Raw genomic sequence first — 16217 nt, 5'->3', positions numbered from 1 at the left:
ATTTGGTTTTGTTTTGTAACAGCCCTTTTTTATATGTCTAATTGTTCACTCATATGTTGGGGTTCTCTACTTGGTTCTCTCCTTCTCACCCAACGTGTTCTCCCAGACGATCTGACTCACTTGTCTTTCTGCCTCAATGAGGAGGACTCTCAAATCTGTGTGTTTAGACCTGACTTGTCTTCTGCGCTCTGCAACCGTTTCTAACTTCTCACTGAGTGACTATACCAGGATATCCAATAGATTTTCTCAAATTTAACTCTTGTGAAAACAAATGAATTATCTTTTCCACCTGCTCATTCTGTATTCCTTATCATATTGAATGGTGACATCATCTTTTCAGTCACCCAAGCTAGGATCCTGTTATCTTCAATTCCTCTTTATTTTCCATCAATCACTCAAGTTCTAGCTATACCTTCTAAATGCCTTAAGAATCGATTCTCGTCTCCACTTTCTCCATCACTGCTTTAACTCTTAAGCCTTCAAGTGGGCCACTGAAAATTCTTTAATAATTACCCACTGCTGTAAAATCCAAATGACTGAATGTGGCATATAAGGTACTCACAACCTACCTACAACTTACCTTCTCTGTCACCTTTTCCATCATTTTCCCATACAGAACTTATACTGCAGCCAAAGGGATCCACATTCTAGCTCTTCATATTTTCAAGCTTCTCCACATAATTTATTTTGCATGGCATGCTCTCCTTACAACATGCATCCCCTTTATTCTTTTAGAACTCTGTCCGAATGCTCATTCCTCAGCAAAGCCTTCCTTAAGTCACCCACTTGCAAAAATCTTTTTCTTCTTATTCTCATGGTGTTTTCCAACCACTGTTTTAACTACTGGTTTTTTATCTCTGTACTTTTCTCATTCTTCTAAGGGGGGTCCATAAAAGAAGTAAGCTTGGCTGGGCGCGGTGGCTCATGCCTGTAATCCCAACACTTTGGGAGGCCGAGGTGGATGGATCACGAGGTCAGGAGATCGAGACCATCCTGGCTAACATGGTGAAAACCCGTCTCTACTAAAAAAAAAAAAAAAAAATTAGCCGGGCATGGTGGCGGGCGCCTGTAATCCCAGCTACTTGGGAGGCTGAGGCAGGAGAATGGTGTGAACCCAGGAGGCAGAGCTTGCAGTGAGCCAAGATCACGCCACTGCACTCCAGCCTGGTTGACAGAGCGAGACTCCGTCTCAAAAAAAAAAAGAAGTAAGCTTATAGGATCTTTAGCATGTGGTCCATTATTAGTACTCAATAAACAAGATTTTTTTAAGTTTATATGTCCTAGTAAAGATACGTCTTTATATAGATAAGCCATATTAAAAGCTCTCCCCCACAAAACAAACTAATAAAAATCAAAGCTTGTACTTGCAGCCACTTTGGAATATAAAAATGCCTGCATTTATGGCTTGTATCTGTCTGTAATTCCAAGAAACATTTATTAAAGATAAATACAAACTACCCTAGATAAGTGTGCAAAATAGTATTAATAGAAGTTTCTCTTTTTCTCCACAGTGAACCATTTTGGGAAGCTTTGAACTGGTCTGCTCCTACCTTTCCTACAAATGGCATAAGGCTTTAGGTCTTCAAGTACACTTGCCAAAAAACACCAAAGGATTTTTATATCTGTAATTTATACTTCATTACACTTAGCATGCTGCAGTACAGATGGTCCCTGGTTTATGATGGTTCAACTTACAATTTTTCTACTTTACAATAGTGTGAAAGCGATACTCATTCAGTAGAACTCAGTAGGACACTTGCAATGCTGGACAGTGATATCAAGCTGCAGCTCCCAAGGGTAGACAATCTCTACAGTGCATTAGGCTGCCAGATGATTGTGCCCAACTGTAGGCTAATGTAAGAGTTCTGAGCACATTTAAAGGTGAGGCTAAGCTATAACAATTGGTAGGTTAGGTGTAGTAAATGCATTTTCAACTTATATTCTCAATTTAGATGGGTTTACAGGTGTGTATCCCCATCATAAATTGAGGGGCATGAGTATTCAGAGTAAAGTCTTCACATGTTAAGCCTCACATTTCTAATTTTAGAACAAAAGATTTTTTTCACTACTTAAAAGAATTAAAAGCATCAAAAAAACAGGCAGTTTCTCTCAAGTAGAGGATCCCTCAAATCAAAAGCCCCAATTCGAACTTAAGTTAGTTACAGATGTTTCATGAAGTGAGTCAAAAGGGAGAATCTGTGGTCTCTCCAGCACACGCCCTGTTACCCCCAAGCTGCAGAAGAGGGCCCTCTACTCCTCTGTGAGCAACAGCTTGCCTAAAACAGCTGCTTATAATCTTTTTTCAGTTTTGTGAGGCTCAGAGAAGCCTATGTCCTGCTCTCATCAACTAAATCCAGGACTGGAATATTCCTTTCTCCTTCAACCATGGTCTAGCCCTCACCTTCCTCAGCATAAGTCAGCTCTCTTGTCAACTTCTCCAGTTTACCTTAATCCAATCTCTGCCTTCCAATTCCTTTGGCCTAAGATTCAGAAGTACATTTTTTATATTTTCTGTATTGTAATTATTCTTCACTATTTTCACAGTATAACCTCTTTATCTGACCCCATGCTCCCTTTAATTATGAACTTTTTGAGAAATGTGGCACTAGAACACGTCTTCTCTAACAATGTTATTAGAGAGTTCACACAAGCTCTCCTACTATTTTGATATAGAAAATGAAGAAAAGTGTTATTTACATACAATACAGGAGAAAACCCTGAAAAAATATAAAAGAGGCATCTGGCGGGGGCAACGGTACACACCTGTAGTCCCATCTACTCAGAAGGCTGAGGTGGCAGGAATGCTTGAGCCCAGGAGTTAAAGACCAGCCTAGGAACCTTTTTTTTTCTTTTTTTTTTTTTTTTAAAGACAGGGTCTCACTCACCTGGAGTACAGGTGTGTGATCTCGGCTCACTCCAACCTCCGCCTCCCAGGTTGAAGCAATTCTCCCACCTCAGCCTCCCGAGTAGCTGGGATTACAGGCGTGTGCTACCATGCCCAGCTAATTTTTGCATTTTTTGGTAGAGACAGGGTTTCACCATGTTAGCCAGGCTGGTCTTGAATTCTGACCTCAAGTGATGCGCCTGCCTCAGCCTCCCAAAGTGCTGGGACTACAGGAGTGAACCACTGCACAACAGCCAAGAACTTGTCTTTACAAAAATTTTTAAAAATTAGCCGGGCATGATGGCATGTGCCTGCAATCCCAGCTGTTCAGGAGACTGAGGCGGGAAGAGTGCTTGAGCAAAGGAGTTTGAGGCTACAGTGAGCTATGATCACAACACTGCATTCCAGCATGGGCAATCGGCCTTCCTGTATTTTTTGTTTGTTTAAGTAACCTTCTTCCAGAAAAAAGAAAAGAAAGAAAACATTCTAACTTTATTTTTCTTTCTAAGAGCTCAGAATATTTTTACCTTTTGAAGTAAGAGAGAAAGATGTTATTCTTCCATTAAATAGAGCAAATGGGGCCTTTAGAGAATAAAGACATTTATTTAGGACTGGCCAATGATCGTAACTTTGCACTGAGTTCTCTTTCATTTAAAAGAAGTAAGACTTGTTCATTCTTCCTCTCTCACCTGAAATAGTCTCTGAAATCGAGGATTTGGGATTTTGGTGGTTGGAAACAAGTCTTCAAGGGTGTCTGTCTTCTCATCTTTCTTTGCCAAGCTCATGGAGTCAATCAAAGCATCAACAGCATTCAACTGTGCCTCTTAAAGATAGAGAAGCAGAAAGAAAAATGGTTATTTTCATTATTCTCCATGAAAACAAATGCTTTCTATGTAGAGCTATCCACAGCAATATTGGCAGGTTATACAGTCCTGGCCCTGCCAAAGTATTCTCTAGCTATGCACGTATTTAACCCAAGTCTTGGTTTTCTTATCCATGAAAAGATCAATTTAGAGTGATGGATTGATTAGGTTCCAGTTCTACCACTCAGTGAGCCTTTGACAACGGAGTATCAGATCAAAAGCAAGAGTGTGTGTTTCAGAGGAATACAGCCATATAAAAACCAATCCCTATATGGAGATTGGAACAAAATATTTAGTATCCATTGACCTAATATTTTAAAAACTAGTAATTAGCTAAAGAAGAAAAACATTAAAAAGAAAAAATCTCTCTGGTAATGAAGTATTTTAAGGACTTTAATATAACTTTTATCAGAGTACAGTGTCTTAACAGGAAGATACCACTGGATCAGGGTGGGCTGATTCCTTCACAATCCACCAAGGCAGAATAAGCTCTCTTCTCTCTCAATGCCTCCATGAAACTAATCACACCTGAGTACATGTCTTATCCTACTCCATTCAAACTCTCAGGCTCCATGAGAGCAGAAATATGACATCCTCTTTCCTTAGATCTCTCCTAATACTAATAGAAAATAAGTGCTCCTCAATAAAAATCTACTCAGTCAATATAAATGGCACAGCCCAAAGCAATATGGATGAAAGGCAATGCTCCCAAAGATACTTCTGCCTAAACTACCGTGTATAACTTTGATTTTGCTGATTTATACAGCAGTTCAGCTGTTGAACCTGAGGCACTATTTCTGGAACATCCACAGTCACCAGGCAAAAGGTGGAAGAGAGTAAGCAGTTTCTAAAAAGTACATTATACTTCTATTCTGCACCTTTTCAAATATCCCTTTTGTACAGCTACAACAAAATAAAAGAGCATACAGATATTTATATTTCTTTTCTACCTGTTTATGGACTTTTCAGGGTAGGTTTCAGGCAATGGCACAGCCAACACCATCTTGAACTTGCTAATTCAAGGCCCTCCCAGCAACAGGTAGGAGGCAGTACTTGTACATGTGAACATTCAGTGATTTTTCACCTACTACTATAAGGTAGTAGGAGGCCAGATCATCCTGACATTGCATCCCTACATAGACATCTACTGGGAAATACACGAAATAACTTTAATGGTCCATTTTTCCAATGGAGAAAATGTAAACAAATGCTAACTGACAGAAAATAGATAACAGAAGATATTTAATGTTTTAGATCCTGAGTGATTTATGTCAACAAAATAAACTACTAACAAAGTGGGTTTTTAAAAACATTCTGGGCTGGAAGTGATGGCTCATGCCCATAATTCCAACACTTTGGGAGGCTGAGATGTGAGGACTGTTTGAGCCCAGGAGTTTAAGACCAGTCTTGACAACATAGTGAGATTCCATCTCTACAAACAATTTTAAAAATCAGCCAGCCATGGTGGCGTGTACCTGTAGTCCCAATTACTTGAGAGGCCGAGGAGGGAGGATTGCTTGAGCCAAAACTGGCTGTGTCCCCACCCAAATCTCAATTTGAATTGTATCTCCCAGAATTCCCACATGTTGTGGGAGAGACCCAGGGGAGGTAAACAAATCAGAGGGGCTGGTCTTTCTCGTGCTATTCTCATGATAGTGAATAAGTCTCTAGATTTATTCACTTCAGATCTGATGGGTTTATGAGGGGTTTCTACTTTTGCTTCTTCCTCATTTTCTTTTGCCACCACATGTAAGAAGTGCCTTTCGCCTCCCGCCAAGATTCTGAGGCCTCCCCAGCCTCTTTTTCTTCCCAGTCTCGGGTATGCCTTTATCAGCAGAGTGAAAACAAACTAATACACAGAGAGTCTGAGCTATGATCATGCCACTGCCCTGCATCCAGGTGACAGAGTGAGACCCTGTATCAAATAAGTAATTAAATTAAATATTCTACTCATTTAAGTTTTGGAATTATCAAGAAGTAGAGACAGAGTAATACTGTAACACAGTGGCAACTTCCATACAATCAGGTCCATGCCTGCCTCCACTGTGATGCAGACAGACTCATTTGTAGAAGGAAGGTAAAGATACAGGCCCTAGGAAACCAACTGATTCTTGGCCTGTTGAGCACACTACTTCCAAAGGGTCTAGCCAAAATAACAGAAAGAATTGAGTTCCGAGACCCACCTCACAATTCCCTAATCCTGCACTGACACAGACAGTATATTTAAACTTGTAAACTAAAACATCTACGCATCATTTGTTGTTCTTTTTGGTATGTTTTCTACTTCTGCCCCCTATTATATTTTATTACAATTGTTTTAAATGACAGACTCTCTGAAAGACTGGACCTGTGGCTGTAAGAATCATTCTGTATAGGACCCTGTCATTTGCAGCCAGATGCTCAATAAGGGCCTTTCATACCAAATCTGAAGTAACTCCTAAAAGCCAGAAATAAGTAACAATGAGACTTGGACTGTTGGTGCAAACTACAAAAAAAGGAGCAAAGAGGAAAGTTAATCTTCAGCACTGTCACTTTTCATCTCAAAGCTACATCAGACTTTACATAGAACACTAAAATCACAGGTCTGATACTACTCAGATTCACTTCAGCAGGGGCAAACTCTGCTCACAACTAGAGATGGACATCTATTACCATCAAGTTTTCCCCTAGGTACATGCTCCAAGGCAAAAACTGAACAGTGTTGGATGAGTTTAGGGCAAACCTATTTCTACTAGTGGAAAAACACCAAGTAAACCACCTTCATCATTATTGTGTGTATGATTGGAAATCCAACTAATTGAACCCTGTAAATACCTGGCCCCAACCAAAAACTAGCAGACAGGTGATTTCCCAAGAACAGTGTGTGTAGAGTAAATGAGTGATCTAAATGAAAACAAACTCACCAGTGGGAGCATATTTCTTACTGTTTTTCAAGGATGAAAACATGTATTGCCGCAAGTCTTCCATGAAAGGCAGCTGCACATACACTAGACACTAATGAGAAAGAAAGGGGGTAAATGCAGAAATGATCAAAGTAACGAAAAAATATAAAACTGATCCCAAATTCTGTGAAAGTAGCATAACAGAAATATTTCAAACATCAGACAGCCCAATTCTGGCACACGAAAATTGAAGTGTTTTGACTTCTGCTATTGGTTGTTCACAACTGCAAACAGTATAAAGAATATTAAACATAAGAGAAACGCATAAAAGAAAGACTACTACAGGACTGCTATAAATTGCATGACCAATACAACAAATGAGAAGATTGGGGTGCAGAAGGTTGACCTGGATGTCAAGACATGTGCCTTCTCTTTCCATTTCTGCCACAGTAAATTCTCTGAGACAGAGGAAACGATAAGGAATTTAGAACTGTATTTTACACAAGAGAGCCCTAAATAAACTGTATCACAAGGATCACAACAAAATGACATCCTCAACCTGTATTCATAGTTCTCATTTGTAAAAATGGAGGTAATTTCTCTTTCTATTTGGTTCCAATAAGTCAAGAAGGATGAGAACCAAGAAAAGGCCATGGTGAACCTTTATGGATTAGATTCTTTTAATCTAAAAAGATTTTCATAATACTTAGTAAAGAGATTCTTATAATACTTTATAATTAAAAGATTCTTATATTATTTTTATAATGTATACTTTTTCCTCCAACTGAAAGTGTGGTTCACAAACCAGTATCAGCATTTTTTGAGAGAAATGGAGAATCGGTGCCCTGCCCCAGAACTACAGAATCAGGATCTGCATTTTAATAAGACCCCCAAGTAATTACCATGAACAATAGCAGCTGAGAAACACTGCTTAGACTAAAGGAACTGAAGGAAGAAAAAAAAGCATTAAGACTTTGGGTTTTACCTCATAGTTATGCTTGATATGAGGAAAAGCCACACCGACTTGAGGATTAGCTCTTTTGTCATAAGCATATCGAACTATGGCCACCATGTCTAAATCATCCAAAGCATGAATCAGGGAGGAAAGTGCAACTGCTGCTGCCTGGTAAGAAAGATGGAAGTATTAACACATATTCAACATGTGAGAGTTTTCACAACAGAACTAAATACTTTATGACTGTTATCGCTTTCTTTCCATTTTATATTTTTTAGGTGCCCCCTTACTTTAAGGACGAACCGCACACATTTGCTTTTGATTACATTTACTGCAGCTCTTCTGGGGCTAACCTCATTAACTAAATCCTGTCTTACTTCTCCAACCTTCCTTCTCTAAATTTATCTTTACCCTAAAAATAAATTCGTCTCAGCCCTCCTAAACAAAATCTTTTGTCCCTCCCACTCCATAAATTGCTATCAGTATCTTTCCTGTCTTTACCTCTAAATTTCATAAAATAATAGGCACGCTGTTTCCACTGCTTAGTGCATAACTATTCTTCAGTCTAGTCCAGTTACTGCCCCACTTCCTTACTAAAATTATCCTCTGAAGTCACCCATCACCTCCTAATTGCCAACTCCTTGGTTCCTGATTTTTTTGTTTGACAGTAGCATCTCACCATTCCGCTGTCTCTATACTTTCTCCTTCCTTGGCTTCAGAAACAGCATCCTCCCGATTGTTCTCTCTTCCCCAATTTGTAAATTCTACTTTAGGCCTTTCTCTCTTCCTCTCACTCTAAAACTCTACTTGGGGATTATTTCATCCAGTCCCATGAGTTGATGAATCAAAAATCTGTACATTCTTTTTTTTTTTTTTTTTGAGACAGAGTTTCACTCTTGCTGCCCAGGCTGGAGTGCAATGGTGCGATCTTGGCTCACCGCAACCTCCGCCTCCCAGGTTCAAGCGATTTTCCTGCCTCAGCCTCCCAAGTAGCTGGGATTACAGGTATCCACCACCACACCTGGCTAATTTTTTATTTTCTGTAGAGACGGGGTTTCTCCATTTTGGTCAGGTTGGTCTTGAACTCCTGACCTCAGGTGATCTGCCCGCCTTGGCCTCCCAAAGTGCTGGGATTACAGGCATGAGCCACCGTGCCAGACCTGTACATTCATTTTTAAAATTCTCCTAAGATCTAGACTTAGATTGCCTACTAGCTGGTGGATATTTCACACGGCATACTCAGTTATCTCAAACTGTTCCGTACGAATGGTTCACATTCACCACGACAAGACTAAAACCTAAACTTACTATCTTTCCCCCTCAATCTCCTCCTGGATTCCCTATTTTCATTAACATCATTACCCAGTCAACCAAACTGGAAACCCCAGTCTTTGATAATGCCACCACACCATTCTCATCTTTCACTTTTTTGAGACAGCCTCACTCTGTACCCCAGGCTGGAGTGCAGTGGCACTATCTCGGCTCACTGCAGCTTCTGTGTCCCGCGTTCAAGCAATTTTTGTGCCTCAGCCTCCTAAGTAGCTGGAATTACAGGCGCGCACCACCATCCCCAGCTCTGTATGTTTAGTAGAGATGACGTTTTGCTATGTTGCCCAGACTGATCTCGAACTCCTGACCTCAAGTGATCCACCTGCCTCGGCCCCTCAAAGTGCTGGGCTTCATCCCTCACCTTTTAAGTGTTCACGAAACTCTACCAATTCTACGTCTACACTGTCTCTCAAATCCATCTCTTCCCTCACAGCCTGCTCTGTTCACAGAGTTCATCACGTCACTCCCTTCCAGTGGTTCCTCTATTCTGGCCCTACTGAGCTATCACCGATTGGGGGCAGGTCTCATACTTGGCCTCTGCTCATACCATTTCCTGCTAGTTAGAATGCCCCCTTACAAATCTCTGGCTATCCAGCTTCTAATCTTTTCTCAAGGCTTAGTAAATTGATACCTTCTCTATTCCAGATTTACCTTAGTCAGCTCTCTCTCTCTCTCTGTAGAACTACCCAAACACTATGTACTTTTCTCACTATCATGGTTAACCTTATCAAAGTTAAAAACCTATGACCTCTCAGCCATGCTGTTGTAAAAACAAAACAAACGAACAAAAAACCTATGACCCCAAGACCTGGCCATTAGAATCCTTACAAATTTCATAATAGAATCATTACTTTTTCAGTTCAGTTCAAAGGCTATTTTACTCAGTGCCTGTTCTTTGCCAGGCACTGTCTTGAGCCCTGTGAAAAAACAAAGATGAGTCCCTGACCTCACTTAACTAATACATTCTTTACTAGCAGAAATGAGCTATGTAGGTATGTAGCAAATATGGAACATGTATGTTCTAATAGTTAAGTCCCATATGAAAGGGCTAGATAAACACAATGAGAATCTGAGGAAGAGATTACTTTCAATTTGTTTGAAGTTTTTTTATTTATATGTCTTTGATAACACCAATTAGGATGTTTAAAAGAAGGAAGGGGCCAGGCATGGTGGCTCACGCCTGTAATCCCAACACTTTGGGAGGCCGAGGGGGGCGGATCGCCTGAGGTCAGGAGTTCAAGACCAGCTTGGCCAACATGGTGAAACCCCGTCTCTACTAAAAATACAAAAAGTAGCCGGGCGTGGTGGCAGGCGTCTGTAATCCCAGCTACTTGGGAGGCTGAGGCAGGAGAATCACTTGAACTCGGGAGGCAGAGGTTACAGTGAGCCGAGATCACACCACTGCATTCCAGCCTGGACTACAAAGAGCCAAACTCCGTATCAGAAAAAAAAAAAAAAGGAAGGATGGGGCTGTGAATGACTGCTACATGGTAAGACAGTACTATACCTGTGTATAACTCAACTAAAGCTCCATTTCCTTCCTTTCTTTCCCCCCTTGTTTTCTACACACAGTGCAAATCAGCACATAAAAGTATAGATTCTCAATACAAAAAAGTATATGCTAATGACCAGAGAAAACTGTAAGAGGGAATTATCCAAAGAATCAGAATTATCCAAAGAATATTTGAGCTAAAAAACAACAGTATTGATCTAGTTTAACAACCCACATGTACATCTGACTGGGGGTGATAAAGACTTTTCTTGTAAACTTACAGAAATGGGGATGTGACCATCTTACAAGAAAACAATCCAGTGAGGACAGTAATTCTTGTTGACAAAATAGTTCTTCATCTTGAACAAAAACCATTACCTGCTGTTTCCAGTTCACCCCTCTAATATGAAGCAGAGTTTAATTTCTATTCTACAGGATAATTCTCCAAATGCATGAAGAGTGCTATTATGTCTGTCATCCCTCCTACACTTGCCTACCTACACAAGTCTCCTCCAGGCAATTTTTTTTTTAACTGGAAGTCCTCATATGACATTGTTTCCTTACTCCCTTGCTTATCTCATAAGCTCCAATTAGATATTCTCATTTTTTGACTACATCAAAAACTGACACTAGACAGTATCCCTTTGCCATTAGGAGATAAATTTTTTTTTCTTGAGTTACCTCAAAGTGATCCTATGATATACAGAAATTAGTGTCTGTATAAGGCCAGATTCGAATTATGCAATCCACAAGGCTGCCCTTAGCTAGCAAGTCTACATAATTACCCAACATGTGTGTCTCAACACAGCTTTGTGATTCCTCACTGCATACCCACCAAGTCTCATGAAGTGATCAGAATGTTCTTTGTGTAATGAGACAGTAAGTGGAAGTTAAAACTTTAGCAGAAGCCAGGAATGGTGGCGCACACCTATAGTCCCAGCTATCTGGGAAACAGAGGCAGGAGAATCACTTGAGCCCAGGGGGTTCCAGGCCAGCCTGGGAAACATAGTGAGACCTTGTCTCTTAAAAAAACAAAACAAAATAAAACTTCAGCTAAGTTGTGGTTTGACAGTATATACCAGACTTCCATGATTCCCAACAGGATTTCACTCAAGAGAAATCCATGAGCTAGATTCTCAAACTTGAAGATTCATGTATGCTAATATCTGCTCTAATAATTCATTCAGAATAGCGTAGAAGCCAAACATTTTCTTCCCTTAACTGTTCTGAGATAATAATGGCATAGTCATTCACTACATCAGCAACCAGCTACTTTCCAGAAGTGAGGAGAAAAAGAGAACTATACTAGTTATACCACCACCCTACCCCCACCTCAAACAAAAAATGTGCTTCTACATCCAGTTTATTAATTGCAAATGTAAATACTTCAGGATCTTGGAAACCTGCTTAAGTTGCCTTAAACAGATAGTGGACTGCAAACTTCCAGTTAAAATCAACATCTCCAACAAAGTTAGTTCTAACTTGGAGATCAAATAGAAAATATTTACAAAAAGGGCAGATGTGAGTGCAGAATGCAGCAGTCATGGGCTGTTAGCGAGAGCAAAACCAGCCTAAAAACAAAGTATCTTGGGGAGGCAGGAAAAGAGCGCTGAGAGAGGAATAGAGAAAAGACACATTTCCTCAATGACGAAAGCAGTCTAGTGAGTCACTGAAGTGCACATCCAGGATGCTTATGACAACACAAAATGTCAACGTGACCCCAACCCTCCTTAACAATTGACTGTGAAATTCACATACTTAAATGCAGTTGTTCAAAATGTTTTTAATACTTCCTTGGTCTCCATGTCCTCGGGTCTTGTGCCCATGCTAACACAAATTCATTTACCATATCTCCATTTTCAGTTAAAGATTAGTGGATTTTCCCACTCCTATTGCAAGAATTCATGTCATTTTAAACTACAAAAGCCCCAAACAACTCGCTTTCACAGACTTACAATTCAATTCTGTAGCACTACCTCAAAGACGTGCTGCCAACTCACCTCATCATCTCTTGCTGCAAAGACCTTTAGAACTTGATTTCCCATGAAGAATCTTCTCTGAACCTACAAGAGAGGAAAAGAATTGGTTTTGATCCAAAATAAGTAACATGTATAACTGTAATGCCACACATTGCTAAGAAATTCCATTCAAAATCCTCTTACTGAAAAACATTCAGATACTAAAAACATCTTATTACGTGAATTTTAATTCAATTCAACACAACAAATATCTGAGCATCTAGCATACGTCCAACATTGAGTACTATAAACACAACAGTGAACAGAATATAATCTTGCCCTTGAGGAGCTTCGATAAATATGAAATTAACTGCAGTGCAGTATTACAGTCCAGGTTACATGGTGCTATAAGAGCACATAAGGAGGGCAATAAGCCTGGTCATGAGGGATTAGGGAAGGTTTCTGCAAATGGTGACACCTAAGTTGAGATTTAAAAGGACAAAGAGGAACTAAGAGAAAAGTCTGGGCACAAGCGTTCCAGAGAAAACAGTAAGAATCGAAGTCTGGAGTGCTGTAAAAGCATGGTACATTTGGAGAATAGCTCTTGGAGTAGTATAGTGCCACTGTGTGAGGGAAAAGGTGAAAAATTAGATCAGAGAGATTAGCAAAGATCAGACGATGAAGTCTAAGAACAAAGCTAAGTGGTTTGCATTTCCTAAGAGTAGCAATGAGGCACTGATGAACAGTAGAGGCCTGAATGAAGAATTAGAGGGGAAGGGCTGAAAGAGAAATTAAATCGAAAATGAGTACTGCATGCCTCCCCCCACCCGCTTAAATTCAATTAACTTATCTAGCACAGTATCAAGAGGGGTCAAAACAGCTCTACTAATATCAGATTAGAAAATGAGTATTGAAGAGTTCTGAAAATCATAACCACTTGCACTTATCTATCAAGATGAACTTTGTCTCATCTATGAAATCTAGAGCCTGGGGTTTATTTTAAAGAACATGCCATGTGCTGTATTGGGCAATGTTTCTCACGTATTTGTTATGCCCTCTCACCTCTAGAGTTGAGACATTATGAGCACTTTCACCATAATACCAGCTCAAGAAGACTGAGTCTCAAAGGGATGAGGATTAGGCCCATATAATTCAAATACCCCTCATCTCCACTTCCATTCCCCATTCAAAAACCATCCTATATTTTTAGTGTACTATGCTCATATAGATTTACTTAATGGCTCTGAACCTCAATTTCCTAATGTATAAAAAACATACCACGGCAACATCAACCCCCAGACTACATTTCAGAAAGATTAAAAGTAAAACAAGGCCGGGCACAGTGGCTCACGCCTATAATCCCAGCACTTTGGGAGGTTGAGTTGGGCGGATCACCTGAGGTCAGGAGTTCGAGACTAGCCTGATCAACATGAAGAAACCCATCTCTATTAAAAATACAAAATTAGCCAGGTGTGGTGGCACACGCCTGTAATCCCAGCTACTTGGGAGGCTGAGGCAGGAAAATTGCTTAAACCCGGGAGGCGGAGGTTGTGGTGAGCTGAGATCATGCCATTGCACTCCAGCCTGGGCAACAAGAGCGAAACTCCATCTCAAAAAGAATAAATAAATAAAATAAGTGAAATAAATATACCTTACAAACAAAATGACCAATCAAAAGCACACCATTTCAAGTAACAGCTAGGAAAAAGCTCATTCATTTTGTTCACAACTGTACCTGAGAAGATTTACAAAATCCCAAAACAGAGAAGCACTTCCCCTCCGATTTATATTTCATTTGCTCCTCATCCACTTTAGAGAAAGGAACTATATCACTTCCATAGCGGAACCCTGGAGAAAAAGGGAAGAGCATCTGTTAAGCATATGGGGCCTCATTTTCTACAAGCTGAAATTAGCTCTACGCATACATTAACAATACATGCACACGCCAGACCAAGCCTCCATCTTCTATTCCCTGAAATCAGATTACTGCCCCTTGTGATCAATGGTGAAAAAGCAGCAGCAGATACACAAACCACATATACAATACAGAGACAATTAAAATCTAATTACATTTTTTAAAGTAGCGTATTTTGCAATCTAGTTACTTTAATGATTACCCAGCCTAAAAGAAAAAATCTGGCAAACGTAACATACCAGTTATCCTCCAAAGATAAACTATGGTTGACTGAAGTACAGCATGACTTGTAAACATAAAGACACATTATTCAGAAACCTAGAGACCTACCGAGAAAAATGCCAACAGGAAATTTTCAGAACAAAATGTTCTCAAAAACGCATGCTGGAGATATGCAATGCCTGACAGAAGCTAAAACTCTTCTGTTTGGAAATATCTAATTGATAAGTTGTATACTTTTCTATATTTAAATTTATTTTATTTCTGGGATTTAATTGTATCTTTTTCTTTTTAATTGCATAGGATATTTACATAAATATAGGCTCTTGGCTTCTTGAAAAAAAAAGTTCAACCCTGTTCTGTAGCCTGTATTCTATGGAAAATCACGCCCTTTCAATACACAGTATATGTTTTGTGGGATGAAGGAGCATCAAAATCCAAGGATTCTGGCCTTGGATAAATGCAAAGGAAAAGCACATGCATCTTTACTCCAAGACACAATAAAACTTTCATATCCAGGGACAGATTCTGTGATCTAGTGTTAGTCTGTTGATGACATCTATTTTATTAAAAAGAAACACATTTTTAGGCTGGGCACGGTGGCTCACACCTGTAATCCCAGCACTTTGGGAGGCCAAGGCAGGTGGATCACAAGGTCAGGAGATCGAGACCATCCTGGCTAACACAGTGAAACTCTGTCTCTACTAAAAATCCAAAAAAAATTAGCCAGACATGGTGGCACGCGCCTGTAGTCCCAGCTACTCAGGAGGTTGAGGCAGGGGAATCGCTTGAACCCCGGAGGTGGAGGTTGCAGTGAGCTGAGATCGCACCACTGCACTCCAGCTTGGGTGACAGAGCAAGACTCCATCTCAAAAAAGAAACACATTTTTATTTCCATTTATGTCTTTTTTAAAAAGCTAGTGACAAAACCAAAAATTCCAACAAAAATTAACAGGGAAACGTATGGCACATGATTAAGACTGGTACCTAAACCAAATGTTTGTCTTAACTTATCTCTGTCATCAGTCATCTTCTTGCTTGAATCGTGTGAATCATGTAACTTGTAACGAACATTCTAACTAAAACTGTTCTATATTTTCTTGTTCATTTACTTAAAGGGCATATAACTACAACTTTTGTACATTGCATACTTACAACAGACTACAACATTTAACCATATTCCTTTGCACACATGTGTATACTGGTACCTTAGCTCAAGAAAAAAAAAAAAACACACACACACAAAACCGCTAGCTGATTAGGGGCTGGAAATTGGAGGATAGACAAAGGAAGTAAGCTGGTAACCACGAAAAGGTACAGGAGAAAAGATTCACTTCTACCCTCTTTGAATCCAAGCAGTTTTTAACTCTTCCCTCTCCATTGCCCCAGCAATAAATTTCCTTTTTGCCTAAGATAACCAGGGATGCCTTCTTTGCTAACAACCAAAAGAACTGGCATTCATCCTCATCGCTAGGTCCTTCTTCCAATCCACCCTACAACCAGTTGTCATATTAATCTTCCTAAAACATAGCCCCAATGGTTCCTCAAAACCGTAAGTGGCTCCATGTTGTTTTCAAGGTTATGCATAAACTCTTAGCCTATTATCCAAAGCCCTTCATTACTCAGTCCAAATTCAGAATAGTATGCAGTCACAGACTCTGAAGCAGTACAGGACTAGATCCAAGTCCTGCTAGTTGAGAGCTGTGTGGCTTTGAATATG

At 39.9% G+C, this 16217-nt stretch overlaps 1 protein-coding gene across 1 annotated transcript in view; it reads right to left on the bottom strand.

Annotated features, from left to right (window-relative positions):
• XRCC5 (X-ray repair cross complementing 5) overlaps nucleotides 1–16217 on the bottom strand; it is a 96258-nt gene that overhangs the window by 59317 nt on the left and 20724 nt on the right. The window contains exons 9-13 of the mRNA XM_007966202.3: nucleotides 14099–14211; nucleotides 12406–12468; nucleotides 7615–7752; nucleotides 6651–6741; nucleotides 3574–3707 (exon numbers count right to left, since the gene is read on the bottom strand). Of these exons, the coding sequence (XP_007964393.3) occupies nucleotides 3574–3707; nucleotides 6651–6741; nucleotides 7615–7752; nucleotides 12406–12468; nucleotides 14099–14211 (539 nt within the window). The remainder of the gene's footprint in view (nucleotides 1–3573; nucleotides 3708–6650; nucleotides 6742–7614; nucleotides 7753–12405; nucleotides 12469–14098; nucleotides 14212–16217) is intronic.

The sequence above is a fragment of the Chlorocebus sabaeus genome, chromosome 10 (assembly GCF_047675955.1).
Source record: "Chlorocebus sabaeus isolate Y175 chromosome 10, mChlSab1.0.hap1, whole genome shotgun sequence".
Classification (NCBI taxonomy): domain Eukaryota; kingdom Metazoa; phylum Chordata; class Mammalia; order Primates; family Cercopithecidae; genus Chlorocebus; species Chlorocebus sabaeus.
This window is presented reverse-complemented; position numbering and strand designations above follow the sequence as displayed.